Consider the following 23,376-nt stretch of genomic DNA (forward strand, 5'->3'; position numbering starts at 1 on the left):
TTCTGCTAAGCTCTGGGAATACAAAGAAGGGGGCAGAGGGAAGGGCTCACAGTCTAATATGGAAGACAACATGCAAATAATTATGTATAAACAAGAAAAATACAGAACAAATTGCAAGTAATCTCAGAGAGAAGGCATTAAGTGCCTTTAAGGAACTCTAAGGAAGGCTTATGGTTCCTTAATAGTTCTAAGTTCTATAAACTATAGTTTATAGTTCCAAGTTCCTAGTCATTTGGCCTCTCTTTGATTCGGACTTCAGAGATAGGAAACCTCCTGAGCAGATCCCTTCCCTCCGTTCGAAACACTCAAACGGCCCTGATCCTGAAGTCTTCAACACCAACTGATTCAGGAGCTAACCCATTCCCAGAACTGAATGAGTCACCTTGAAACCTAAACTGTATTGGCTCTCTCTTCTTGCCACAACCTCAATCCTGTCCCCTGCAATAGACCACCCCCTCCATCATCCTCATTCTCCCAGTTTTCTTCAACCTCTCCCTATCTACTACTGGCTGCTTCCCTACTGCCAACAAACATGTAGATGTTTCCTCAAAAGTCCCTCCCTCTGATCTTTCAATCCCTGATAACTATCAGCACATGTCTTTTTTGCTCCTTGTGGCTAAAGTCCTTGAGAAGACAGTCTACAATGTGCACCTTCATTTTTCTCTCCCCTCACTCTTTTCTAATCTTTCTGTAATCTGGCTTCTGACCTCATAATTCAACCAAAATTTCCCTCTCCAAACTTACCAGTGATCTTTTAATTCACAAACCCAAAAACCTTTCTCAATCCTCACCCTTCTTGACCTCTCTTTAGCTTTTGACACTGTCAATTACCCTCTTACTCTGGATACTCTCTTCTCTCTAGGCTTTTGGGAAATTATTTTCTCCTGGTTCTCCTCCTGCTTATATGACTGCTGCTTTTCCGACTACTTTGATGGATCTTAATCTAGGTTGTATCTTCTAACCATGGATGCCCCATAGGATTCTGACCTGGGCTTCTTCTCTTCTCCCTCTATACTGTTTCATTTGATGATCTGATCAGCTTCCATTGATTGAATGATTGTTTCCATGCTGATGATTCTCAAACCTACTTATCAGCCTTAACCTCCCTGCTACCTTCAATTTTTCTTCTCCAAGTATTTATCAGACCTTGAAAACTTGACGTCTTATAGTAATCTTAAACTCAACATGTCCAAAATTGAACTCATTTTCTTTCCCCCTAAACTCTCCCTTCTTCCAAATTTACCTATCACTATTAATGACATCACCATCCTCCCAGTCCCCCAGGTTTGCGACCTAGGTAACATTCTCAATTTTTTTACCAACTCTTACCACCCATATCCAATCTATTGTCAAGGCCTGTCGATTTCATCTTTATAATATCTTCCACATAAGCTCCCTTCTCTCCTATGATACTGCCACCATCCCGGTACAGGCCTTCATCTTCTCCTGCTTGGACTACTGCCAGCATAGCCTGCCAGATGGTTAGCCTGCCAAAAGCCTTCCCTACTCCATTCCATCCTCCATTCAACTGTCAAAGTGATTTTCCTAAAACACAGATCTGACTGTTACCCCTTATCCAATAAACTCCAATGGCTCCCCATCACTCCCAGAATAAAATACAAAATCCTTGGTTTCATGTCCAAAGTTCTTCATAAACTTGTTTCCCCTTTCTCCCTGCTAATCTCCAGTTTCCTTAAACTTCACACCCTCAAAATTCTCTTCATCTAGTGACAATGGTTTCTTTGCTATTCCCCAAATAAGACACTCTATCTTTCATCTCCAGGCATTTTCTCTGGATGTCCTTCATGCCTGGAATTCTCTCTCTCTCCTCCTCTTTGTTTCCTGCCTTGCCAGACTTCTGCAAGTCCCAGCTAAAACACCACCTTCTACAGGAAGCCTTTCTAAGCCCCACTTGATTCTAGTGCTTTTCTTCTGTTGGGAACTGAGAGGCCCTACTGCCCATCTCTTATTGTCCCTGTTTCTCACTCCCTGGGGTCTTTTCAACTGACCTACATTAAATTCATCAAATAAAAGGGTTTATTGATTGCTTTTATCATTGTCTGGGTCATTTAATTCTGTGATGAAATCCTTTTAGTCCCAACAACAGACTCTGACAGGTATAAACTACAATGATATCTTTTATGATGGCTCTTTTTTCTCCTCCCTCCATGGGTGAAAAAAGAACAGTTATATAGCTATTTATAGAAATGTAATTTGTGGAGTACTCCAAAGCCTAGCATGATCACAGAGGCTTCCTGATTGGTTAAAAGTGATGCTTATATATCTATGTTGACTTGGAAGTTTATGGAGGGTGGGAGGAATGTCCAAAATAGAAAGAAGTCATTTTTTTTGGATCAAGCAGAATCAGGATATCTTGAGGGATAGGAAACCATACGGCTAGAGGATCAGTGAAAAACCAGATGGATATGATATGATACATATATTAAGCTCAATCATCATCCATTCTTTTTTTGTTTTGTTTTATTTTTTAGTATTTTAATTTTCCCTAGTTACATGTAAAAACAATTTTAACATTAATTTTTAAAACAAGTTCCAAATTCTCTTCCTTCCTCCCTCCCCACTTCACCTCATTGAGAAGGCAAGCAATTCAATATAAGTTACACATGTGTACTTATGTAAAACATTCATAATAGTCATGTTGTGAAAGAAAACATAAGACAAAAAACTCAAGAAAAATGAAGAAAGTAAAAAAAAAAGTTTCAATCTGTATTCAGACACCACCAATTCTTTCTCTGGGGATGGATAGCACTTTTCACCATAAGTTCTTCAGAGCTGTCTCGGATCAGTGTATTGTTGAGAATAGCTAACTCATTCACAGCTGATTATCTTGCAGTATTGCTGTTATTCTGCGCGTAGTACATTTCACTTTGCATCAGGTCTCATAAATCTTTCCAAGTTTTTCTGAGAGCATCCTACTCATAATTACTTATGTATAGTGTGTGTATATATATACACACACACATAGTATATATAATATAGTATATATTATATTATATGTATACATATATGTATATGCATACATACACTATATATAATTATATATACTCTATATATAGTGTATGTATGTATGTGTATATATATATGTATATATATATATATATGTGTGTATATATATATATAGTTCAATAGTATTCCATCATAATCACATACCAGTTCGTTCAGCCATTCCCCAATTGATGGGCATCGCCCTTCCTTTCTTTACCATGTAGAATTATTTCAATATTTATTACCTCTAACTTCATATATTAATTTTGAATTTAAATTGTTATTTGTAAATAAACCCCTTACACCAAGTAAGCCTTCATGATGTGTTGAGGAAAGAAGAAGATGGCACAGAAAGATGGAGAGAAGGACAGAGGAACAGAGAGACAAAGATGTAGCAGGAGGAATAGGGCTGATGGAATCAGGGAGGTGAGTCAGGGTGGCAACATCTGAAGAAGAAGGGATAGGTAATGAGGAATCTCTGAATCCAGAGAGCAAAACTCACTTACCAGGAAGGTTAAAGGTTCTGCCCCTCAAATCAAAAAATTAACGAGGCTTAGTCAATTCCTAAGAACCCAAGGGCTTCAGCTTGGGGTATTTGTTTATGTAACAATATTATCAAGAAATTATATTGGGAGTAGCATAGGGAGATCAACAAAAGAAAAATACAAAGGGGAAAGTAGTTACATTCATTTTTATAAGTTCATGTTTGTGTGCAGGTAAGTGTAGGTATAGGTGGCTAAAATCATATATCTGTAAGTAAGGGAATGAACATGAGCTTGGGTGGGTTGAAAGAGATGAAATGTGACAAAAAAATCAGAAATATTTGACCCATAGGAAAGCTCCTGCTATGAAGGAAACTTTTGAAAAATGATGAATTTCATAGAAGATGGAAGCAAGATATTATTTATGCCTCCTGAAGAAAAAAAAAAACTTCTAATCTAGAAAAATCTGATAGATTCTCAGTAACCTGAATTCCATGGATGTGACAAAATATGTGGGGGATAGGGGCACAATCAGGAAAAGTACTACAGTCACAGAGCTTTTTCCCCCAAAATCTATCCTCCCCACCCAGAAGAAAGGGGAAAACAACAGTAAAATCATCCAGCCATGTCCAGACTGTCCATAGGCAATGAAAGAAGCAGAATTTAATTAATAAAACTGGACTTAGGATATTGCAAGTTGTTTTTAAACTACCTATCCTATAAAGCACCAGGTTAGTTCCACTAGGACACAGAGCAGGCATATGATGTTATATAATGAAAAGACAAAGTCAGAAGACCCAGGTTCAAATACCAGTTCTTCTAACAATGTTGGACAAGTGCGTCAGCTTCATTATCTATAACAGGGCTGTCCAACCTTAGGTTTTTAGTGAAACAATAGACAATATATTTTGATTGTCATTTTAGTGAGAGCTCTGCAGTATCTCGGCTTCCTTTACTAAAGAATTTATGTAAATTTCTATGCTTGTAGGCAGGCCACATAAATCATACTGCAGGCCACATGCAGCCAGCTGGCTGCATTTTGGACAGCTCTGATCTATAAAATGAGAATAATATTGTTTTTGACTACCAATAATCTACTTTCCTTATTAATTGCATCCTATTCTACTACATTAATTATATATATTTTTTCAAAGTTTAAAAAGATATAATTATTTAGTAAACGATGTAAAAGATGCTGTACTATGAGTAACTGGAAAAAAGTTGAAATATTACTTATCAGACTTCTGGACACATAAACAATTTATGAATAAATAAGAGATAGGCAACAGTCAGGAATAAAATGGAGAATTTTGATGACATTGAATTAAAAACATTTTGTATTAATAAAACAAACATAGCCAAGATTACAAGGAAAGGAGAAAATTGGGGGGAAATTTTTATACAGTTTATTAGATAAATAATATATAATATATAAAAAACTTCATCATATCTATAAGGATATGAATCATTCCCCAATTGATAAAATGGCCATAGGGTATGAACAGGAAGTTTTCCAATGAAGAAATCAAAACAATTCATAGTTATATAAAAATGCTCTAAATAATTGATATGGGAAATATCAATTAAAAACAACCTTGAGATATCATTTTACACCTCCCAGATTGGCTAAAATGATAGAAGGGGAAAGTGACAAATGTTGGAGGGGATGTGGAAAAACTGGAACATCATTTCATTGTTGGTGCAATCATAAAATGATCCAATTTTTTTGGAGACCAATCGGGAATTATGCCCAAAGAGTTACTAAACTACCTGTACCTGTTGACCCAGCAATACCACTACATGTTCTATCTCCAAAAATGATTAGGGAAAGAACCTATATGTTCCAAAATATGTATAGCAGCCCTTTCTGGTGGTAATGAACTGGAAATTACAGGGGTGCCCATAAATTGGGGAATGGCTAAACAAGTTGTGGTATGTGATTGTGATGGAATACTACTCTAAGAAATGATGTGCTATATGATCTTAGAAGAACATGGAAACACCTGCATGAAATAGTGATGACCAAAAAATGGGCAGAAGCAAGAGAACACTCTATATAGTGATAGCAATATTGTTTGTAGAACAACTTTGATCAAGTAAGTTATTTTATCTATTACAAATACCCAAATTAACCATAAAGGACACACGAAGAAAGACATTACTTGCATCCAGAGAAAGAGCCAATAAATTGATACATAGAATACATTTATATATATACAGATATTACACACACACACACACACACACACACACACACACACACACACCTACCCACCTCTATTACTTTCTAATGGTAGCCATCTTTAAGGTAGAAGGGAGATGGGAAGGAAAAAAAGTGATAATTTTATTGTACTATGAAAGGAATAGCAAGTTGTGCACAGCAGATATGCAGTTTCATGTGTAATTATCTTTTTTATTATACTGTGTTATGCAAATGCATGTTTTCTTCCTTAAGTTGAAAACCAAAATTTAAAAAAAATCACTTTTGATAGCAGAGAAGACAAAGATCGCTAGAGGATAATGTTCTATGAATTGTCAGGTAAAGTCACTATCGCTGGTATTTTTATGTAACTACTTATTTGGTATACAGGAGGTTTAATTCAGAGGGTGAAGAAAAGAAGTCCTTTTCTGGAAACAACTGTGGTGAAATAAACAACGAAGAAACAGACAGGATGTGAAAATAACGAAGGCAATGTGTGGTGCAGATTGATGGACTGATCATAGACTTATCCTCTCCAAGGTAATATTCAAGTTCAACAAAAGCCAGGTCCCCCCATGAGCACAGACTGTATCATACCTCTAATCCTACATGAACATCTCACAATACATACCATAGCTAGAAATGGGCCAAAGTACAAAAGTATGATAAATTAGCCCAAATCTATTACTCCTACTAACAAATCAACAGCAATACTTCATGAAACTAATTGCATATCTTTGACAGACATTATTACTATCTCTATGTATGAAGAACACAACTTATTTTAGGAAGCCAAAGGAAATGTTTACCAGTCAAACACTTGAAGCACATTTCATAAGTACATTAAAGTTTTGCTGAATATGCAAGCTTTCAAATTTTAGTCTTAAGAATTTGAATTTGTTAATTAAGCAATTCTATTAGTGTTTGCCCATAGGCTTGTGTTTTGTTTTTCCCCAAAGAACACTGTTAGGAAGAGTAATGATATAAGAAAAGGGGGTTTATGTTCTAGTTCTGGCCTTTGTCACTAACTAGCAATGTGACCTTGGGCAAGCCACTACCTCATTGGGCTTTGATTTCTTCATTTGTGATGTTCAGTGGCTGGACTTCTACAGTTCCTTTCAGAATTTTTAATTTTCCATATTTTTAAACACCCCACTCTTTCCAGTCCCGGGCAATGCCATTAAAAAAAATATCTCTGAGAATGATGTAAGCCTTAAGAAAGAACAGTTTAGGCACAGGTTTCTTTGTACTTTCTAGGCAGAAGTAGAATCCTAGGTGAATTGTCAATTCATAAAACAATGCTATTTATTATGTACTCCCCCATCTGTATCCACAAAAAAAGAACATAACAAGTAAAAATAACATCCAATTTTTATTTTAAAGATTGCTTTTGTTTTCTTTAAATCTACTTTACCCCATGGTTAATTCAAGAACACCACAAAGATTCAGCCTGGAAAAACAAACAAACAAAAACTCTAGGTATAAGTAGTTCCATAAGCTACACATTGACAGTTCAGGTAAAACATTTATGTTATTAAGATACCTCTGGATTCGTGGGTAGGTTTCCTTCCTCTCAGAATCGTCAGTCAATATGCCTTTCAAAAGGCATAGCCTAACTGAGTTCAGAGAAGTTCATCTCCCAGTAAGCCATGCGATAATGTAGTTTTAGGCATGGTAATTTTCAAAGCTCATCTACTAATTTATAAGGTATTGCTATTTGCCTAAGTGGAAGAAGTATTCATATCAACAAAATAATGGCTTTTGAAACGCTTAAGTAGACAACTCTAAAAATATTTATGTTTCTGTAAGAGATGGCACAGCGAGTAGAGAGCGAAGCCTAGAGTAGGAAGACCCAAGTTGCAGTCTGAACCCAGACACTTAGTAGCTGTGTGGCCCTAGGAAAGTCATCTAACCTCTGTCTGCCTCAGTTTTCTCAGCTACAGAATGGGGATAATAATAGCATCTTCCTGCTAGGGTTGTTGGGAGGATGAAAGGAGATAGTATTTGTACAGCCTTTAACAGTGTCAGACATGTCAGCCACTTAATAAATGTTTGTTCCCTCCCCCCTATAGCGATCAATAAATCAACCTACAAACATTTGTTAAGCACTTGCTGTATACTAGACCTTCTGTTAAGTGCGGGGAATTAAAAGAAAAAAAAAAGCAGTCCCTCTTCTCAAAGTTTATATTCTAATGGGAAAGGAAATGTGAAAAGTTGCATATTACTATATACATACTTATATACATATATTACAGTACTCTATCTATCCAGACATAGATCTGAATTATATATATCTATATTTATGTTTATGTATCCATATTGAGTAGCCAGAGGGTAAAGCACTAATAGCTCATTATGATGAGCACCATCTAAAAAATTATATTGTATTATTACTCTCTGCAGACTCAATAAAAAAGTTTTCCTCCCTCAAAAGGCTGCCAAGTCTCATTCTAGTGAAGAGTCACTAAAGGGAATTATGAACTTTGTGTTTAGTTAGTTGTTTACCTTGGTTGACTTTGGGCAAGTCATTGAATGTCTTTACCACCTACATCCCAGACTTCATAAAAAAGTAAATTTGATTCAAAAAAAGGAAAATTGTAAAGAGATGCAAAGCCTAATCGGGGTGGGAGGGAGGGGGCAGAACAGGGAGAGAGCAGGGAAGGAGTCTGAAAATATTTTACTTAACATTGCCTACAGAGAAAGTATGTAGTACAAAGAGTCCACTTGCATACCTTCCTTTGATCGCTGTCCTGAAGAGTCTGTGGTACTCTGGGCACAGTAAGATTCCCGAGTTTGAATCCCACCTCCACAGAGGGGTCCAGTTGTGTGCCAATGGGGATCTTGCTGCTCCAGAAGAAGAGTGACTTGGCATTCTTTCCATTCAGAGGTCTTCCATGAATACCTATTTGGATTAGATTTATGTTTAAAAGAAGAAAAAAGTAGTAAGGAAAATTTGAAAAGACTTTATCCCCTTCCCCTAATAAATTAAACTTCAGGACATGAAATATCCTTAATACACTGTTCATTAATGAAGCACTTCTCACTTCTCCTTTGCCATTCAAGGAAATGTCTGCCAGTTTTGAATTCCTTAATCTATCCTGCAACATAGAGGAAACTTCAAGGCCACATCATTCCTAAGGAAAAGGGTGTTTTGGAAGGGTTGGAGTAAGGAAAAGAGGAAAGAATGAATGAATCCTTGTGTATAACAGTTATGAAGTTGTAAAATATCTGGAACTCAGTCTGATGTTAGATGGGACAAGGTTTCACTACTATGCCTACTTTGTCCCTAAAAGCATAGGCTTTGTGCTAATTTTGCACTTGTCTAAGAATCTTTGGGGAAAAATGCCTAGAGATTTCAAGCTATTCATTAAAAATATTGACAGAATTCCTTGATTTTAAATCCATAAGTCTCTTAATATATCTGAAGCACTTATCTGAATACACATACATATGTAATTATAAATACATGTGTATGTGTATTTACATAGCTGCTTAATCCAGGCCTCATTTTCATATGTGTAGGGACCTCAGAGTGTAAAAAATTCATCTGCAAATGAAGATCTACAACTCACCCATAACACATAGTTTCAGTGATGCTTAGAGCCCCCAGAAATTAGTTGGTTTGACCAAAGTCACACAGCTAGTATGTGTCAGAAGTAGGACCAAAACCTAAGTTTTCCTGACTCCAGCTCCGTTTGTCTATCCCAATTCCCACCTCCATATAAACACAGATAACAGAAATAGATGCATATATTTGTGTACATATACATAATCAGTCAACAAGCATTTATTAAATGCCTACCATGTGCCAGGCACTGTGCTAAGCTCAAAGGATACAAGCAAAGAAAGAAGACATTCCCTGCCCAAGGAGTTCACAATGTATACATTTATGCTCATATATAGATAATTATCTGCTCATGTTAATGTATAGATAAGATGCATTATGTTACACATATTTTAATATGATAGATAATTGCTAAGTTTTTAGCCCCCTTACATTGGGGAATGTTGTTACACATGTATTAAGATGTGTTAGTATTGTATCACTCTTTATACTTCATCAGTACTTTTTAGACAAGCTGTCATGCTGTCATTTAATCTTCAAACCCACAAGGGAGGTATGTTCCTTTAGTTTATTACTAGTAAAGAAACATACACCAAAAAACAAGGAAAAAACACAATAAAATCTGTGCACAATAAGCAAGAAATAAAGGAGCACTCACAATACAGCCTCCATACCAAGGGAATTCTTGCAGACAGAATTTTCTTTTGTGTATTATTACAACATTTCTCAACCCCAGTATTAATATAACCCTGCAGCATTCACATAAAGACCAACAGACTCATTAACTTCAGTAACTCATAAACAAATAACTAAGAAGCCTTCTCAAATCTGTTGTCATATTGTGGATACGAAGTACAAAAATCTTCTTGGTTTTCAGTTGTTTAAAACCACAGGACATCACACAGGCAAAATGAACATGGGGCTGTAAGCCCTCAGGCCTTGTAGAATCAGGGTGAAACTAATGGAAATTGGGTAGCAGACCTAGGAAAATCAAGAAATGAATCTAATACAGTAGAATCACAATGCCGGTCAAATCTTCTTACAGCAAATACTATTTCAATAAAGAGAAATGTATAATAAAGATGTCTAAATCCAAGGCAATGGCCCATTTATTTTGAGACATATTTATGACTGCAAAATCCCAGTATAACAAAGGGATAGAGACAATCCTTTGAAGTTTGTTATAATATGATTGGGCTAATGTATTCTTTCTTCTTCTTCCTGGCACTACCATTCAGGGCAATGAAATTAATCATCAAATTCCCATTGTATATAACAATTCTGTAAATAACTGTGATCTCCATCAATGCAAATTATAACCTTTATCTACGTGTTGAAAAGAAGTATGGGCTAGTGGACAGAAAAAAGGCAGGCTCTGGGGTCAGGATGAAGTAGGCTCGAGTTTTGCCTTTGACCCCTCTCTGAAGTCCAGGGAATTCTTTTAGAAGAGTTGACAAGTTGCCCATCTACATTGATAGGGAAAATTCCCTCACCAAGCGTACCCTACATTGATGAAATCACAGATCTAGACCAAAATAAGTAAATAAATTTATATGAGCAAATAAATGCATCACTTGGAAGCTGAATTTCTGGTGGTGAGCCTCTCTAAATTTAGCTAGGCTTTGCCTTTAGAGAACAGACATATATAGTCTTTCTCCCAGTCCATGATTTTCAGCCGGCTTAGACCAGACAGTGTGTTTGTTCTGTTGGCATAGTGCTGAAAATTCTGTGATCGTTTCCAAGATAGGGGTCATTAGAATAGGATTTTCATAAAAGGACTTTGGTTTTGTGATGGGAGGTCTCATTCTAAGGATTTAGTCCATTTGAAAAGCTAAAGCATTGTCCAAGGAGGTCCAACCTCTTCATTTTTACAGATGAGAAGAGAAATCCCCAGAAGGTGAGACCTACTCAAAGTCACAAAATCCTAAATGGCAGAGCCAGGATTCAGACTCAAGCTTTCAATTCCATATTCAGTGCTCCTTCCACTGTAGCATAACCGTGTTCATGTGTGTGTGTGTGTGTGTGTGTGTCTATTTCTGGACACTGAAAAAGAGAGCAATTTTTCTGTCTTCTCAATGTTGTAGAATAAAGGCTGTTCACTAGTTGGCAGGTCAGAATTCTCAAAATCTCTATCAGGTAACCAGCTGGTTGGGAAGCATTCTCTGCAAAACTGCTTCCCTCAGCTTCAGTACTCCAGATATTTATACCTCAGTTAGAAACAGAATAGCAAATATCCCTTGTGCTTGTGGGCAGTGAATGACAAGATAGCTATGGAAGACCCAAATGAGCAAAACTGAGACATCTTGCGATTCCCAAATCAGGGGAAAAGAACTGATAGCTGATGAGGTAAGGGCAGTCATTTAAGCGTCACTGGCTGACTTAGGTTAAACTAGCCTTTATGATGGGTAACACTTTTTTTGAGCATAGAAAAGAGAAATAAAATTAATGGTTGCTACCACACAATCACACAGTGTTTAGTGCACTGGGTCTGGAATCAGGACAGTCTGAGTTCACATTTAGCCTCAGATACTTCCTAATTGTGTGATTCTTGGCAAGTCACTTAAGTACAGTCTGCCTCAGTTTCCTTAACTGTAAAATGGACATAATAATAACAGCACCTATTTCACCCTGATTATTGTAAGGATCAAATAAGAATACATGAAGCACTTAGCACAGTGCCTAGCACATAGTAGGTGCTTATCAAATGCTTCTTCCCCCACCACCAAAAAAATAGAATTATTTATGTTTAAAATGGAAAAGGAAAAAGATTTGGGTGCATGATTCCTGTTTGAAGACTGTAGTAGTAGGATTAGCAGCAGCAGCAGCAGCAGCAGCAGCAGCAGCAGTAGTAGTAGTAGTAGTAGTAGTAGTAATAGTTTTGTTTTTAGTTTATATAGTTTATGTAGTTTAGTTTATATAACAGGAAAGTTATCCTGAGGAGAAAAAATGACCACGTATCTCTTTTCATGAAGGCAGAGTTTTGATGCCTCACTAGTTATGACTAACTCTTAAATTCATTCTCTTTTTTTCATCATTTTAATCATTTCAGTAAAGGTCTTGTTCCTTTTTCTCTGAAAAACATAGGTCTAGGATTAGACCCCACTAAAGCCATACATGATCCCATGGCTATTTTAGCGCTAATATGAGTAACAACCCCTTCCCTTGGAAAAAACAATTTTATTAGTTTTTTTTGGAATGAAGCATGGACCTAATGGGGCTGGTTCTCTAAAAATGAAGTTGGCACAGCCCCCAAATCATGAGGGGTCTGTTGCAGTTAAGAAGTGGTCCAGAGAGTGCATAGGGCAAGAAAGATGAGTAACAACTTCATTACCTTTGTATCTCTAGTAACTTGACCCTTAACTGTTGACCCAGCAGGTGACCAGATTTTTAGTTATCAGTTTCTGATAGTTAAGCTCTCCAGAGATAGACTTAGAAAATGAAAGATAGACAGCTAAATTGCATCAAGAAATACTATGGCCAAGAAGACCAGAATACATATCAGTTGTTCAAAACTTTCTCTTCTATGCTGTAAATATATTTGGGAAACTAAATCAGGATCAGAGGGTTTCTCAGTGGATAAAGAGTCAGCAAAGACAGTCGGCTGATCCTAAATAATAGAATTGTTATTATGCCCTGATGAGCATTGCTTTACTATACTGAGGCAGTATGGGGTAATAGAAAGGGAACAGAAGTCTCTTTTTGATCTTGGATAGGCTACTTACCTTCTTTGTACCACAGTTCCCTCAGGTTTAAAGTTGGAAAACAGGTTGTGGGTCTATTTTAAGGATCTCAAATGAGCTATTGAATATACAGTGTTTTGTGATTTAGAAAATTCCACTTAAATGGGAATAATTACTGCCACCAAATAATATTGGCAGGAAAGGAATATGCCTGGTGCACTGAAAAGTTAAGCAATTGGGCCACAACAGTACTCTTGCCACATCTAGTGTGTACCAGAGTAGTCTCACTCAGGTGTTCCAGACAAACTGGAGCAATCATGTATGTGGTGGATGAGAGCACACTCGGCATTAAAACTCAACATTTGCATTAAAACCAAACAAATTCATGATGAAGCATATTCAATCACATGAATTTCACTAAAAATATCAGTATTGATAATATTGTAATTAAAGCAAAAAAGTGTTACTATTATATATCTTTGAAAACATCCTGATCAAAATATGATTTCCTCTTTGTCTCATCCTTTTTCATTCCTTTTTTGTATTGTTTTATAATGTGCATGACTATCACTACAGAAGTGATAATTTACAAATAAGTCAATTTACATTTTACATTTAATTTACAAATAAGTGAATGTAAATATGTTGAGGGTGTATGTTCAACGTTTCTTTTTATGGATAAGGGTGCATGATCAAAAAAATCTTGGATAATCCTGCACTTGATCACAGCTTATATCAGTTATATTTTTGTCTCCTTAGTGAGGTTTTGAAATCACTTTACTCTTGTCAGCAAAATATTATTCTACATTTTGTTTCTAAATTCTGGGAAATGAACCCCTGTTTGTAGTTCATAATTTTTAAAAAGTATTTAATTAATATAAGACTTTTCAATTTGTAAAATATTTTGTATATCTTTGATCTTTACAAAATCATATGAGATGAGTGGTTAAGTATAATTTTCACTTTAAAGATGAGGAAACATTCATGGAGAGATTAAATGTGCTGTTCCAGTTATTATATAGCTAAGGAGGTGCAGAGACAGAATTCAAAGAAGTCTCATGACTCTAGATCCTAGGCTGTTTTCGCTATGCCACAGTGGTCTCTTGTGTCCTCCTACTGATTCAAGAAAGAGACAGAGGCAAAGAGACAGAGACAGAGCAACAGAGACAGAGACAGAGAGACAGACAAAGATGGGGTGGGGGGGGTCTTCAGCAGATATACACAAGATTTGTACTTTATATAGAAATATTACATGGATATATATATATATATATATATATATATATATATGCTATACTGCTCAATATATATGTAGTCTCATTTATGTAGGTATTCCCTCTAAAAACGCAAATTGCAATTTCCCTTTGCCTATTCAACTTATTGAACTCTCTTCCATGTTCCCATATACATCTACTGTAGGGTTCCATCTAATATGCTGGGAACTTCCCTTGAATTCTCCTGAATATGTTAAGATCCTTCATGTTATTTCATATGCACAAACCCTTATTTATAATGTACTCCAGCCTGTTTACATACAGCATATCTTTCCATTAACCATTGACTGATTCCATTGACCTTTGGGTGATTTCCAGCCTCAGTTTTCTACAGACTGTAGTGTTCCATGGTAATAGAGACATCTAGGTGGCTCAGTGGATAACACACTGGGCCTGGAATCAGGCCTGAATACAAATTCAGCCTCAGACACTTAGTAGCTGAATGAATGTGCAAAAGTCGCTTACCCTCTGTTTACCTCAGTTTCCTCAACTGTAAAAAGGAGATGACAACACTTCTCAAGGTTATTGTAAAGATCAAATATGATAATATTTTAAGGGTTTTGGCAGTGCCTGACACATAGTAGGTGCTATATAAATGCTTATCTTCCCTGCCCTTCTCCCCTTTTGCCTAATACAGTAAGACTGCTAGAATAGTGATGGCTAAAAGATGAGCATTTATTTCAGGGTGAAGCTGGAGGTCATAAAACAGCACTTTGAAATCTCATAAAAGCAAATCAATCCATTATCTTATTCCTGATCAATTCAAGGCCCAGATCTTTGTGCATTTGAAATATCTGTCCAAGATATATACACTAATAAACAAGTTCTGTAGATTGTATATCTAACTGCATATAATAGTCACCCTTCATTCATTTCTTTAGATACTTCATCTGCTACAATAGGCATTCTTCATCTAGTTATTTCCCTGGGTGAACAGCTAAGCCAAAGACTTTCTGAGCACTTATGGCTCTCATTTAGGTGACTCTGCAATATTCTGAAGGTCCAATACAATCAACATGATGCCATCCACTAACAGAGACATCCAAAGGATTCCCTATCATACACAGAAAATTCCCTTTTGACCCTAACTTGGCACCAGACCCATCCAGCAAATATTCTAAAGAAGCATATATTTCTGCTTTATATCTTGTCTGACATTAATAATCAGAGGATTGGGGCGGAGCCAAGATGGCGGCTGGAAAGCAGGGACTACCGTGAGCTCCCTGCTTAGTCCCTCCAAAAATCTATAAAAAATGGCTCTGAACCAATGCTAGAACAGCAGAACCCACAAAACAGCAGAGGGAAGCAGGGCTTCAGCACAGGACAGCCTGGATGGTCTCTGGGTGAGGTCTATCCCACATGGAACTGGGAGCTGGGAGCTGGGAGCGGAGTGGAGCAGAGCCCAGCTTGAGCGGCGTGGACCAACCAGACCAGGAGCCGGGCAGAGCGGGCCCTAGCGCCCTGAATATGTGAGCTGCGGCAAGTTACCAGACTTCTCAACCCACAAACACCAAAGACAGCGGAGAAGGTTAGTGGGAAAAGCTGCGGGAGTGGAAGGAGTTCACGGTTCGGCTTCCAGCCCCGGGGGCAGCGGAGGTGGGGCAGCTACAGCTGCTCTTGCTTCTGGCCCCAGGCCCAACTGGTGGGAGGAATTAAGTGGCAGATCAGAGCAGGAGTGCACAGCCTGCTGAAGATTTAAGCCCAGTCTGGGTTGGGGGTTCTTGGGGAAGGAGGAGTGCTGGTGTGGCAGAGCTAGCACCTCCCCCGCAAACGTGGAACATAGAACTCTCTAGTCTACAAGCAGTCATACCCCACTGAAAAACTCAAGGGTCAAGTTAGTTGGTTGGGAATATGCCCAGGAAGCAAAAACGCAGCCAGATTCAGTCTCAGACTTTGGATTCTTTCTTTGGTGACAAAGAAGACCAAAACATACAGCAAGAAGAAGTCAACAAAGTCAAAGAGCCTACAACAGAAACCTCCAAGAAAAACAGGAACTGGTCCCAGGCCATGGAAGAGCTCAAAAAGGATTTGGAAAAGCAAATTAGAGAAGTAGAGGAAAAATTGGGCAGAGAAATGAGAAGGATGCAAGAAAACCATGAAAAACAAGTCAATGACTTGCTAAAGCAGACCCAAAAAAATACTGAAAAATACACTGAAGAAAACAACACCTTAAAAAATAGACTAACTCAAATGGCAAAAGAGCTCCAGAAAGCCAATGAGGAGAAGAATGCCTTGAAAGGCAGAATTAGCCAAATGGAAAAGGAGGTCCAAAACACCACTGAAGAAAATACTACTTTAAAAATTAGATTAAAAAAAAAAGAAAAAAAGAAAAAAAAAGAAAAAAAATTAGATTGGAGCAGGTGGAAGCTAGTGACTTGATGAGAAATCAAGATATTATAAAACAGAACCAAAGGAATGAAAAAATGGAAGACAATGTGAAATATCTCATTGGAAAAACCACCGACCTGGAAAATGGATCCAGCAGATATAATTTAAAAATCATTGGACTACCTGAAAGCCATGATCGAAAAAAGAGCCTAGATATCATCTTTCAAGAAATTATCAAGAACTGCCCTGATATTCTAGAGCCACAGGGCAAAATAGAAATTGAAAGAATCCATCAATCACCTCCTCAAATAGATCCCAAAAAGAAATCTCCTAGGAATATTGTCGCCAAATTCCAGAGCTCCCAGATCAAGGAGAAAATACTCTAAGCAGCCAGAAAGAAACAATTTGAGTATTGTGGAAACACAATCAGAATAACCCAAGATCTGGCAGCTTCTACATTAAGAGATCGAAGGGCTTGGAATGCGATATTCCAGAGGTCAATGAAGCTAGAATTAAAACCTAGAACCACCTACCTGCAAAACTGAGTATCATGCTCCAAGGCAAAATATGGATTTTCAGTAAAATAGAGGACTTTCAAGCTTTCTCAGTGAAAAGACCAGAACTGAATAGAAAATTTGACTTTCAACCACAAGAATCAAGAGAAGCATGAAAAGGTAATCAAGAAAAAGGACAAGAAAAAGAAATTTCAAGGGACTTACTAAAGTTGAACTGTTTTGTTTACATTCCTACATAGAAAGATGACATGTATGATTCATGAGACCTCAGTATTAGGGTAGCTGAAGGGAATATGCATATATATATATATATATATATATATATATATATATATATATGTTTATGTATATGTATAAGTGAATGTGTATGTATGTATATATCTATGTGTATGTGTATATATACATATATATATATATAGAGAGAGGGAGAGAGAGAGAGAGAGAGAGAGAGAGAGAGAGAGAGAGAGAGAGAGAGAGAGGAGAGAGAGAGAGAGAGAGAGAGAGAGAAAGAGGGAGGGCACAGGGTGAGTTGAAGATGAAGGGAAGATATCTAAAAGAAATTAAATCAAATTAAGGGATAAGAGAGGAACATACTGAGAGAGGGAGATAGGGAGAGATAGAATGGGGTGGATTCTCGCATAAAGGTGGCAAAAGGAAGCAGTTCTGTGGGAGGAGGGGAGAGGGCAGGTGATGGGGGAATGAGTGAACCTTGCTCTCATCAGATTCGGCCTGAGGAGGGAATACCATACATACCCAATTGGGTATCTTACCCCACAGAAAAGAAGAGGGAAGAAGACAAAAAAAGGGAGGGATGATGGAGGGGAGGGCAGATGGGGGTGGAGGTAATCAAAAACAAACACTGTCGAAAGGGGACAGGGTCAAGGGAGAAAATTCAATAAAGGGGGATGGGTCGGGAAGGAGCAAAATACAGTTAGTCTTTCACAACATGAGTATTGTGGAAGGGTTATACATAATGATACACATGTGGCCTATGTTGAATTGCTTGACTTCTCAGGGAGGGTGGGTGGGAAGGGAAGAGGGGAGAGAATTTGGAACTCAAAGTTTTAAAAACAAATGTTCAAAAACAAAAAAAAAGTTTTTGCATGCAACTAGAAAATAAGATACACAGGCAATGGGGTGTAGAAATTTATCTTGCCCTATAAGAAAGGAAGGGAAAGGGGGAGGGGAGGGGAGTGGGGTGACAGAGGGGAGGACTGACTGGGGAACAGGGCAACCAGAATATATGCTATCTTGGAGTGGGGGGAGGGTAGAAATGGGGAGAAAATTTGTAATTCAAACTCTTGTGAAAATCAATGCTGAAAACTAAATATGTTAAACAAATAAATTAAAATTTAAATAAAAAAAATAAAAAAAATAAAAAAATAAAAAAAAATAAAAATAAAAAAGGAAAGAAATATCACCAATTTTTATCCTAGTAAAGATGATGTTATTGAATTCAAAAAAAAATAATCAGAGATGTGTTGAAGGTGTTTTATTATCAATTTTCAAAGAATATTTTATATTTTTTGTAAAAATATGGTAGATATTGGAAGAGAGTTTTTAGAAGAGTTTTTGCTTTATTATTGAAACAAATGTATTGTACATTTTTGAGACAATTAATGACGGTAAAGATGTATTTTTAGTAGAATATCACTGAAAGCTTACTTGTTCCCTTTCAATACCTTCATCAAGGGTGCCTTTGATGTATTTAATATTGTATAACTTCTGTAGATTCTCACTTTTAAAATTGTATAAATTGGACAGTACTTACATGGGTCTTTACCTATTTATGTTCCCTGTGTTGTTGTTCAGTTGTTTCAGTCATGTCCAACTATTTGTGACCCGTTTAGGGTTTTCTTGGAAAAGATATTGGAGTGGTTTTCCATTTCCATCTCCACATTTTACAGATGAGAAAATTGAGGCAACTAGGGGTAAATGACTTGCCCAGGGTCACACATCCAGTAAGAACTCGAGTCTTCCTAACTCCAAGCCCAGCACTGCACCATTTAGCGGCCACGTTTATGTTTCCTTGGTCATCTCTCAAAAATAATAAGGATCCAAATTTTCCCCAAAAATCTTTGGTTTCTTCTCCTTTTTCAGATACAATGAGAATCAATGCTTCAGCATCCTTAAAACTGTGTTGCCTTCAGCACAAGAATCCTTTATAATCCAAAAGCTTTACTCATCTTTTTTTTTGTTTGTTTTCCTTCAATACCATGTTCCACTTATTCAGGAAGCATGCCCAAAACCGTGTTGTTAGAATTCCAATGCAGTGACTCCAATGTCTTTATAGGAACGCAGAGTTTGCTATAAAAATCTTTTCATATCTCTTCTTTTGTCTGTTAGTTTGCTGTCCTTCCAATTTCAACCTTAAATGACCTTGAGATGTCTTTACTTATTTGTTTCTTTCCCCAAGGTTTCTTTAAAATTACTTTTCCTTCCACTGCTTGTTGAAGCTTCACAATGCAGTATTACTCAAAATCTTCTCTCCTTCTTTATAAAACTGCTCAGAAAGTTAATGTTCTAAGCCAGAGTTATCCATTGCTTCTACAGCTTTCCCATTGGCAGAAAAATCAGTGTTTGCTGACTAGGGGGATTTTCTTAGGTCCTTTTGATCTCATTATGAAGATTAATTTCTGTTAAAATTCTATATAAAATTGTCATACATAGTACTGATGTCCTTTTTTCCATCCATTCCCATTTTTGTCCCCAATAATTTTTAAAAATAGGTCAAAATGAAGTTGTAAACTATAAATTATTATCATTTACTCCTAATTTTGATTTTTATTTTAACAAATATAAAAACTAATTCTATGCAGATAGCAGTTTCAGAAATGATTCCTACAGCAGTAACTAATTATTACATTACTTTTTAAAATATAATCAGTCGCTCTCTTTTTTCTCCCCCACCCACCCAGTGTGTGTCTGTGTGTCTGTGTATGTGCGTGTATGTCTATGTGTCTGTGTAACTTTATCTGCTCATACTCTTGAAAAAAGTATTTGTGATGCCTGAGTATGGATCTTGTATATGGACTGCAAGCCTTTGGCTTTTTTATATCTTAATCCTTAATCTTATGTCCTAACATATTTTTACCCTTCATCTCTGATCACCATTACATTGAAATCAATAAGTAGCAAGAAAAACATGTTGATTTAATTTGAGGGTCTTGCAGAGTTCTTCATATACCTTTTCTACCTCTTTATACACTACAATAGATGATTTGAGTCACAATTATTTTCGTGGCCCTTTTTTTGAAATGCTTATAATATCCAATGAAATGATGCATCTTTGAATGCATGAAAAATCTAACTCTGTCAAAGATAATCCGTCAGCCTCACCTTCCTCTTCTTCTAGTTTAATTAATAGTAAAAATGTCAGCACTGGAAAAACTCAGTTCCTCCAACAGGATATCCACTTATTGGTCATTGAACATGGATCTCATGTTGAGAGTTAAAAATAAGTTAATATTTATAGATAATCTAAGACTAAATATTCCTTGGACTTTCTGCCCCTTCTATCCTCTTTCTTCTGCCATGGTCACTGTAGAAGTTTGAGAAGCCTACAAACACTACACAGGAGCTTCTCACCTTATACATGAAGGTTTTCCCAAATCTTTATTACTGCTAGTGTCTTCTCTAAGATTATCTCCAATTTATCCTTGTTTTACATTTTTTTACATGTTGTCCCCCTCTCCATTAGATTGTGAACTCAATGAGTGTATGAATTTCTTATTGTCTGTCTTTCTAGATGCTTAATAAATGCTTGTTGACTGACTGACAGACAATATTGGCAACCTTTTTTTTTCATTTTTCTTTGTTTTGTGGGTTAACAAGGCCAAAGAATTCATGATCAAGTGGCCATCCTATTTACTGATGGTGATCATCTCTTTATTTAGCAAGACTGGTGCTTGGAATGCAAACACACTGTGTTCTTTAGACCATGTTGTAATCCTCGTTTGTAAAAAGGATGGATTACATTTAAAGGTTAGAATCATATGAAGTCAAGGGGATTTCTTTGCTGCTTGAAAAGGATAGGACAAGAAATTTCAACTCTTTTTTTCAATTATTTTAGAATGACCTCATAAAAATGAGCCATGGGTTCATTTTGGAAAGTATAATTATAGTACAAAAAAGTATAGTTTAAAGATGAGAGTTCACCTATGAGAGCAAGTGGTGATAAAATATTGCAGATCGCTCTTTGATCAAATATTTCCTCTTTATATTCAGAGGCAGAGAAAGTGCTATCTGTCCTAGACAGGACAAAATACTTCTATGGTAAACACAAGACATTTATCACTATCAATATCGTTTACCACCTCAGAGAAAATACCAACACTGAGAGACAAGAAGGAGAAAATAGACCAGTAAAGGGCTTCTAGATTCATTTCACAAACGTGGATCCTTTAGTAGTCTTTTGCTTCTCTCTCTCTCTATTTCTTTTTTCAAAACCTCTATTCAATGTTTAGTCACAAATCACTCAGCAGCCATGAAAACCGAACATCCTGAACTCCACCAACCTGAGAAAGCTCCTCGTAGATCTGACAGAATAAGAAATCAAAGGACTCCACTTGGCTAAATGCTACTTGCCTTCTTCTTTAGAAGTTGTTACACTGATAGGCCTTATGCCTCTGGGAAACTTTTCTGCAGGACTGACTGAACCTTTCCCCCTTAGTGGATAAAACCTATGTCAAAGACTGCAAGCCCTCCTCAGCCAGCCCTCAAGCTCCCTCACCCCATTCAGATGCTTTCCAGCATCTTCACTTAACCTCCTCTTCCAGCTGATGGCAGCTTCAAAGGTCAGGGTCTCACATAATATCGGTCAGTAGCACCCTGAAATTGGCTATGGAATCTCCTCAAGTAAAATAGCTAGACAAGGAATGGGAGAGATAAACCACCCCTTCTGACATCTGCCAACTCTAGAGGGCAGAACCTGTCTTCACTGCTACGTAGTGTACCTAGCACAGCACCAGAAACAATATGTTAACTGTTCCAAGTTACGGGGATGATATGACATCCTCTTTTAGATCACTAAATCATAGATTAGTTAGTAGCTCAAAAAAGTGAATGCCATACCCACAGAGGCAACCTAGGTGGCACAGAAAGAAAAGTCAATATCATCCTGCATCAATCTCCAAACATTTATTAAGTACCCAATATGTGACAAGCATGTTGTTTTCAAGACCAATTAGAATTAATACAGCATCCATAAAGCTCTGTCTGGCTTCTTGATGTTCCTTAAATATAACATTTCATCTCCTCTACATTTTCACTGGCTGTCCCCCATGTCCGAAATTCTCTTCCTGCTCACTTTCAAGTCCCTGCTTCCCTGGTTTCCTATAGAACTAAGTGCAAATTCCACTTTTTACCAAAGGCATTTCCTGTTCTTACCTACTGCAAGTGCCTTCCCTCTGAAATTGCTTAGCTCATTGCCTGGCATGTAGAAAGGACTTAACAAATGCTTGCTAATTAACTAGTAGACTTTCCACAGAGAGAAGTGGCCTCTACATATTTGTTGATGAAAACAATCCTCTCTCTACACATTCTCACTTGATCCCCTAATCAGCTACCTCATCACGTAACCTCGTGGGTTTAACTATCATCTCTATGTAAATTACACATACGCATATCTCTGTATATGTGTATATACGCATAGCAATAATAACTAACATTTCTATAGCCTTACTATGTACCAGGCACTGTGCTAAGTACTTTGTCATTATTATCTCAACAATCCTGGGGATTAGGTGATGTTATCATCCACATTGTGCAGATGAGGAAACTGAGACAAACGTGTTAAATGTGTTAAATGATTTGCCCAGGGTCATATAGCTATCCGAGGCTGGATATGTATGTATATATTGTGCAGACACATTCATATATGTGTATATGAATGTATATATGTATGTGTACAGAGGTTTATGTATGCATATGTATATAGGTATGTGTGTATATAAACATATTCCGAGTCTCCACTGCTCCAGTCAAACAACTCTACTAGGCATTTCCAACTATAATCAACTCAACAAGTCTATATATATATGTAATATATTTACATAAATATATATATATATATTATCCTCACCCCCCCAAAAAAAACAACTCTACTCTTTTATGAGCCTCTCAAACTTCCAATTACCTCAGCTCACAATCTTGCATTATCCCTAACTCCTATCTTCATCACCTCATATACACAATCAGAAGCCAAACTTTGACATTTGTATGTCCATAGAATCTATATCTTCATCTCTCTCACATAGCCAAATGGTCCCAAATAGTCAGGATTATTGCCAGTGTGTCCTGATTGGTCTCCCTGCCTCATTTCTTCT

The 23,376-nt window shown here is 37.0% G+C and overlaps 1 protein-coding gene across 1 annotated transcript in view; it reads right to left on the minus strand.

Annotated features, from left to right (window-relative positions):
* Positions 1-23,376, minus strand: part of THSD7B (thrombospondin type 1 domain containing 7B) — a 1,008,764-nt gene that overhangs the window by 765,397 nt on the left and 219,991 nt on the right. Inside the window, exon 4 of the mRNA XM_036746882.1 lies at positions 8,421-8,590. Within this exon, the coding sequence (XP_036602777.1) occupies positions 8,421-8,590 (170 nt within the window). The remainder of the gene's footprint in view (positions 1-8,420; positions 8,591-23,376) is intronic.

Source organism: Trichosurus vulpecula, chromosome 2 (genome assembly GCF_011100635.1).
Source record: "Trichosurus vulpecula isolate mTriVul1 chromosome 2, mTriVul1.pri, whole genome shotgun sequence".
NCBI classification, from domain to species: domain Eukaryota; kingdom Metazoa; phylum Chordata; class Mammalia; order Diprotodontia; family Phalangeridae; genus Trichosurus; species Trichosurus vulpecula.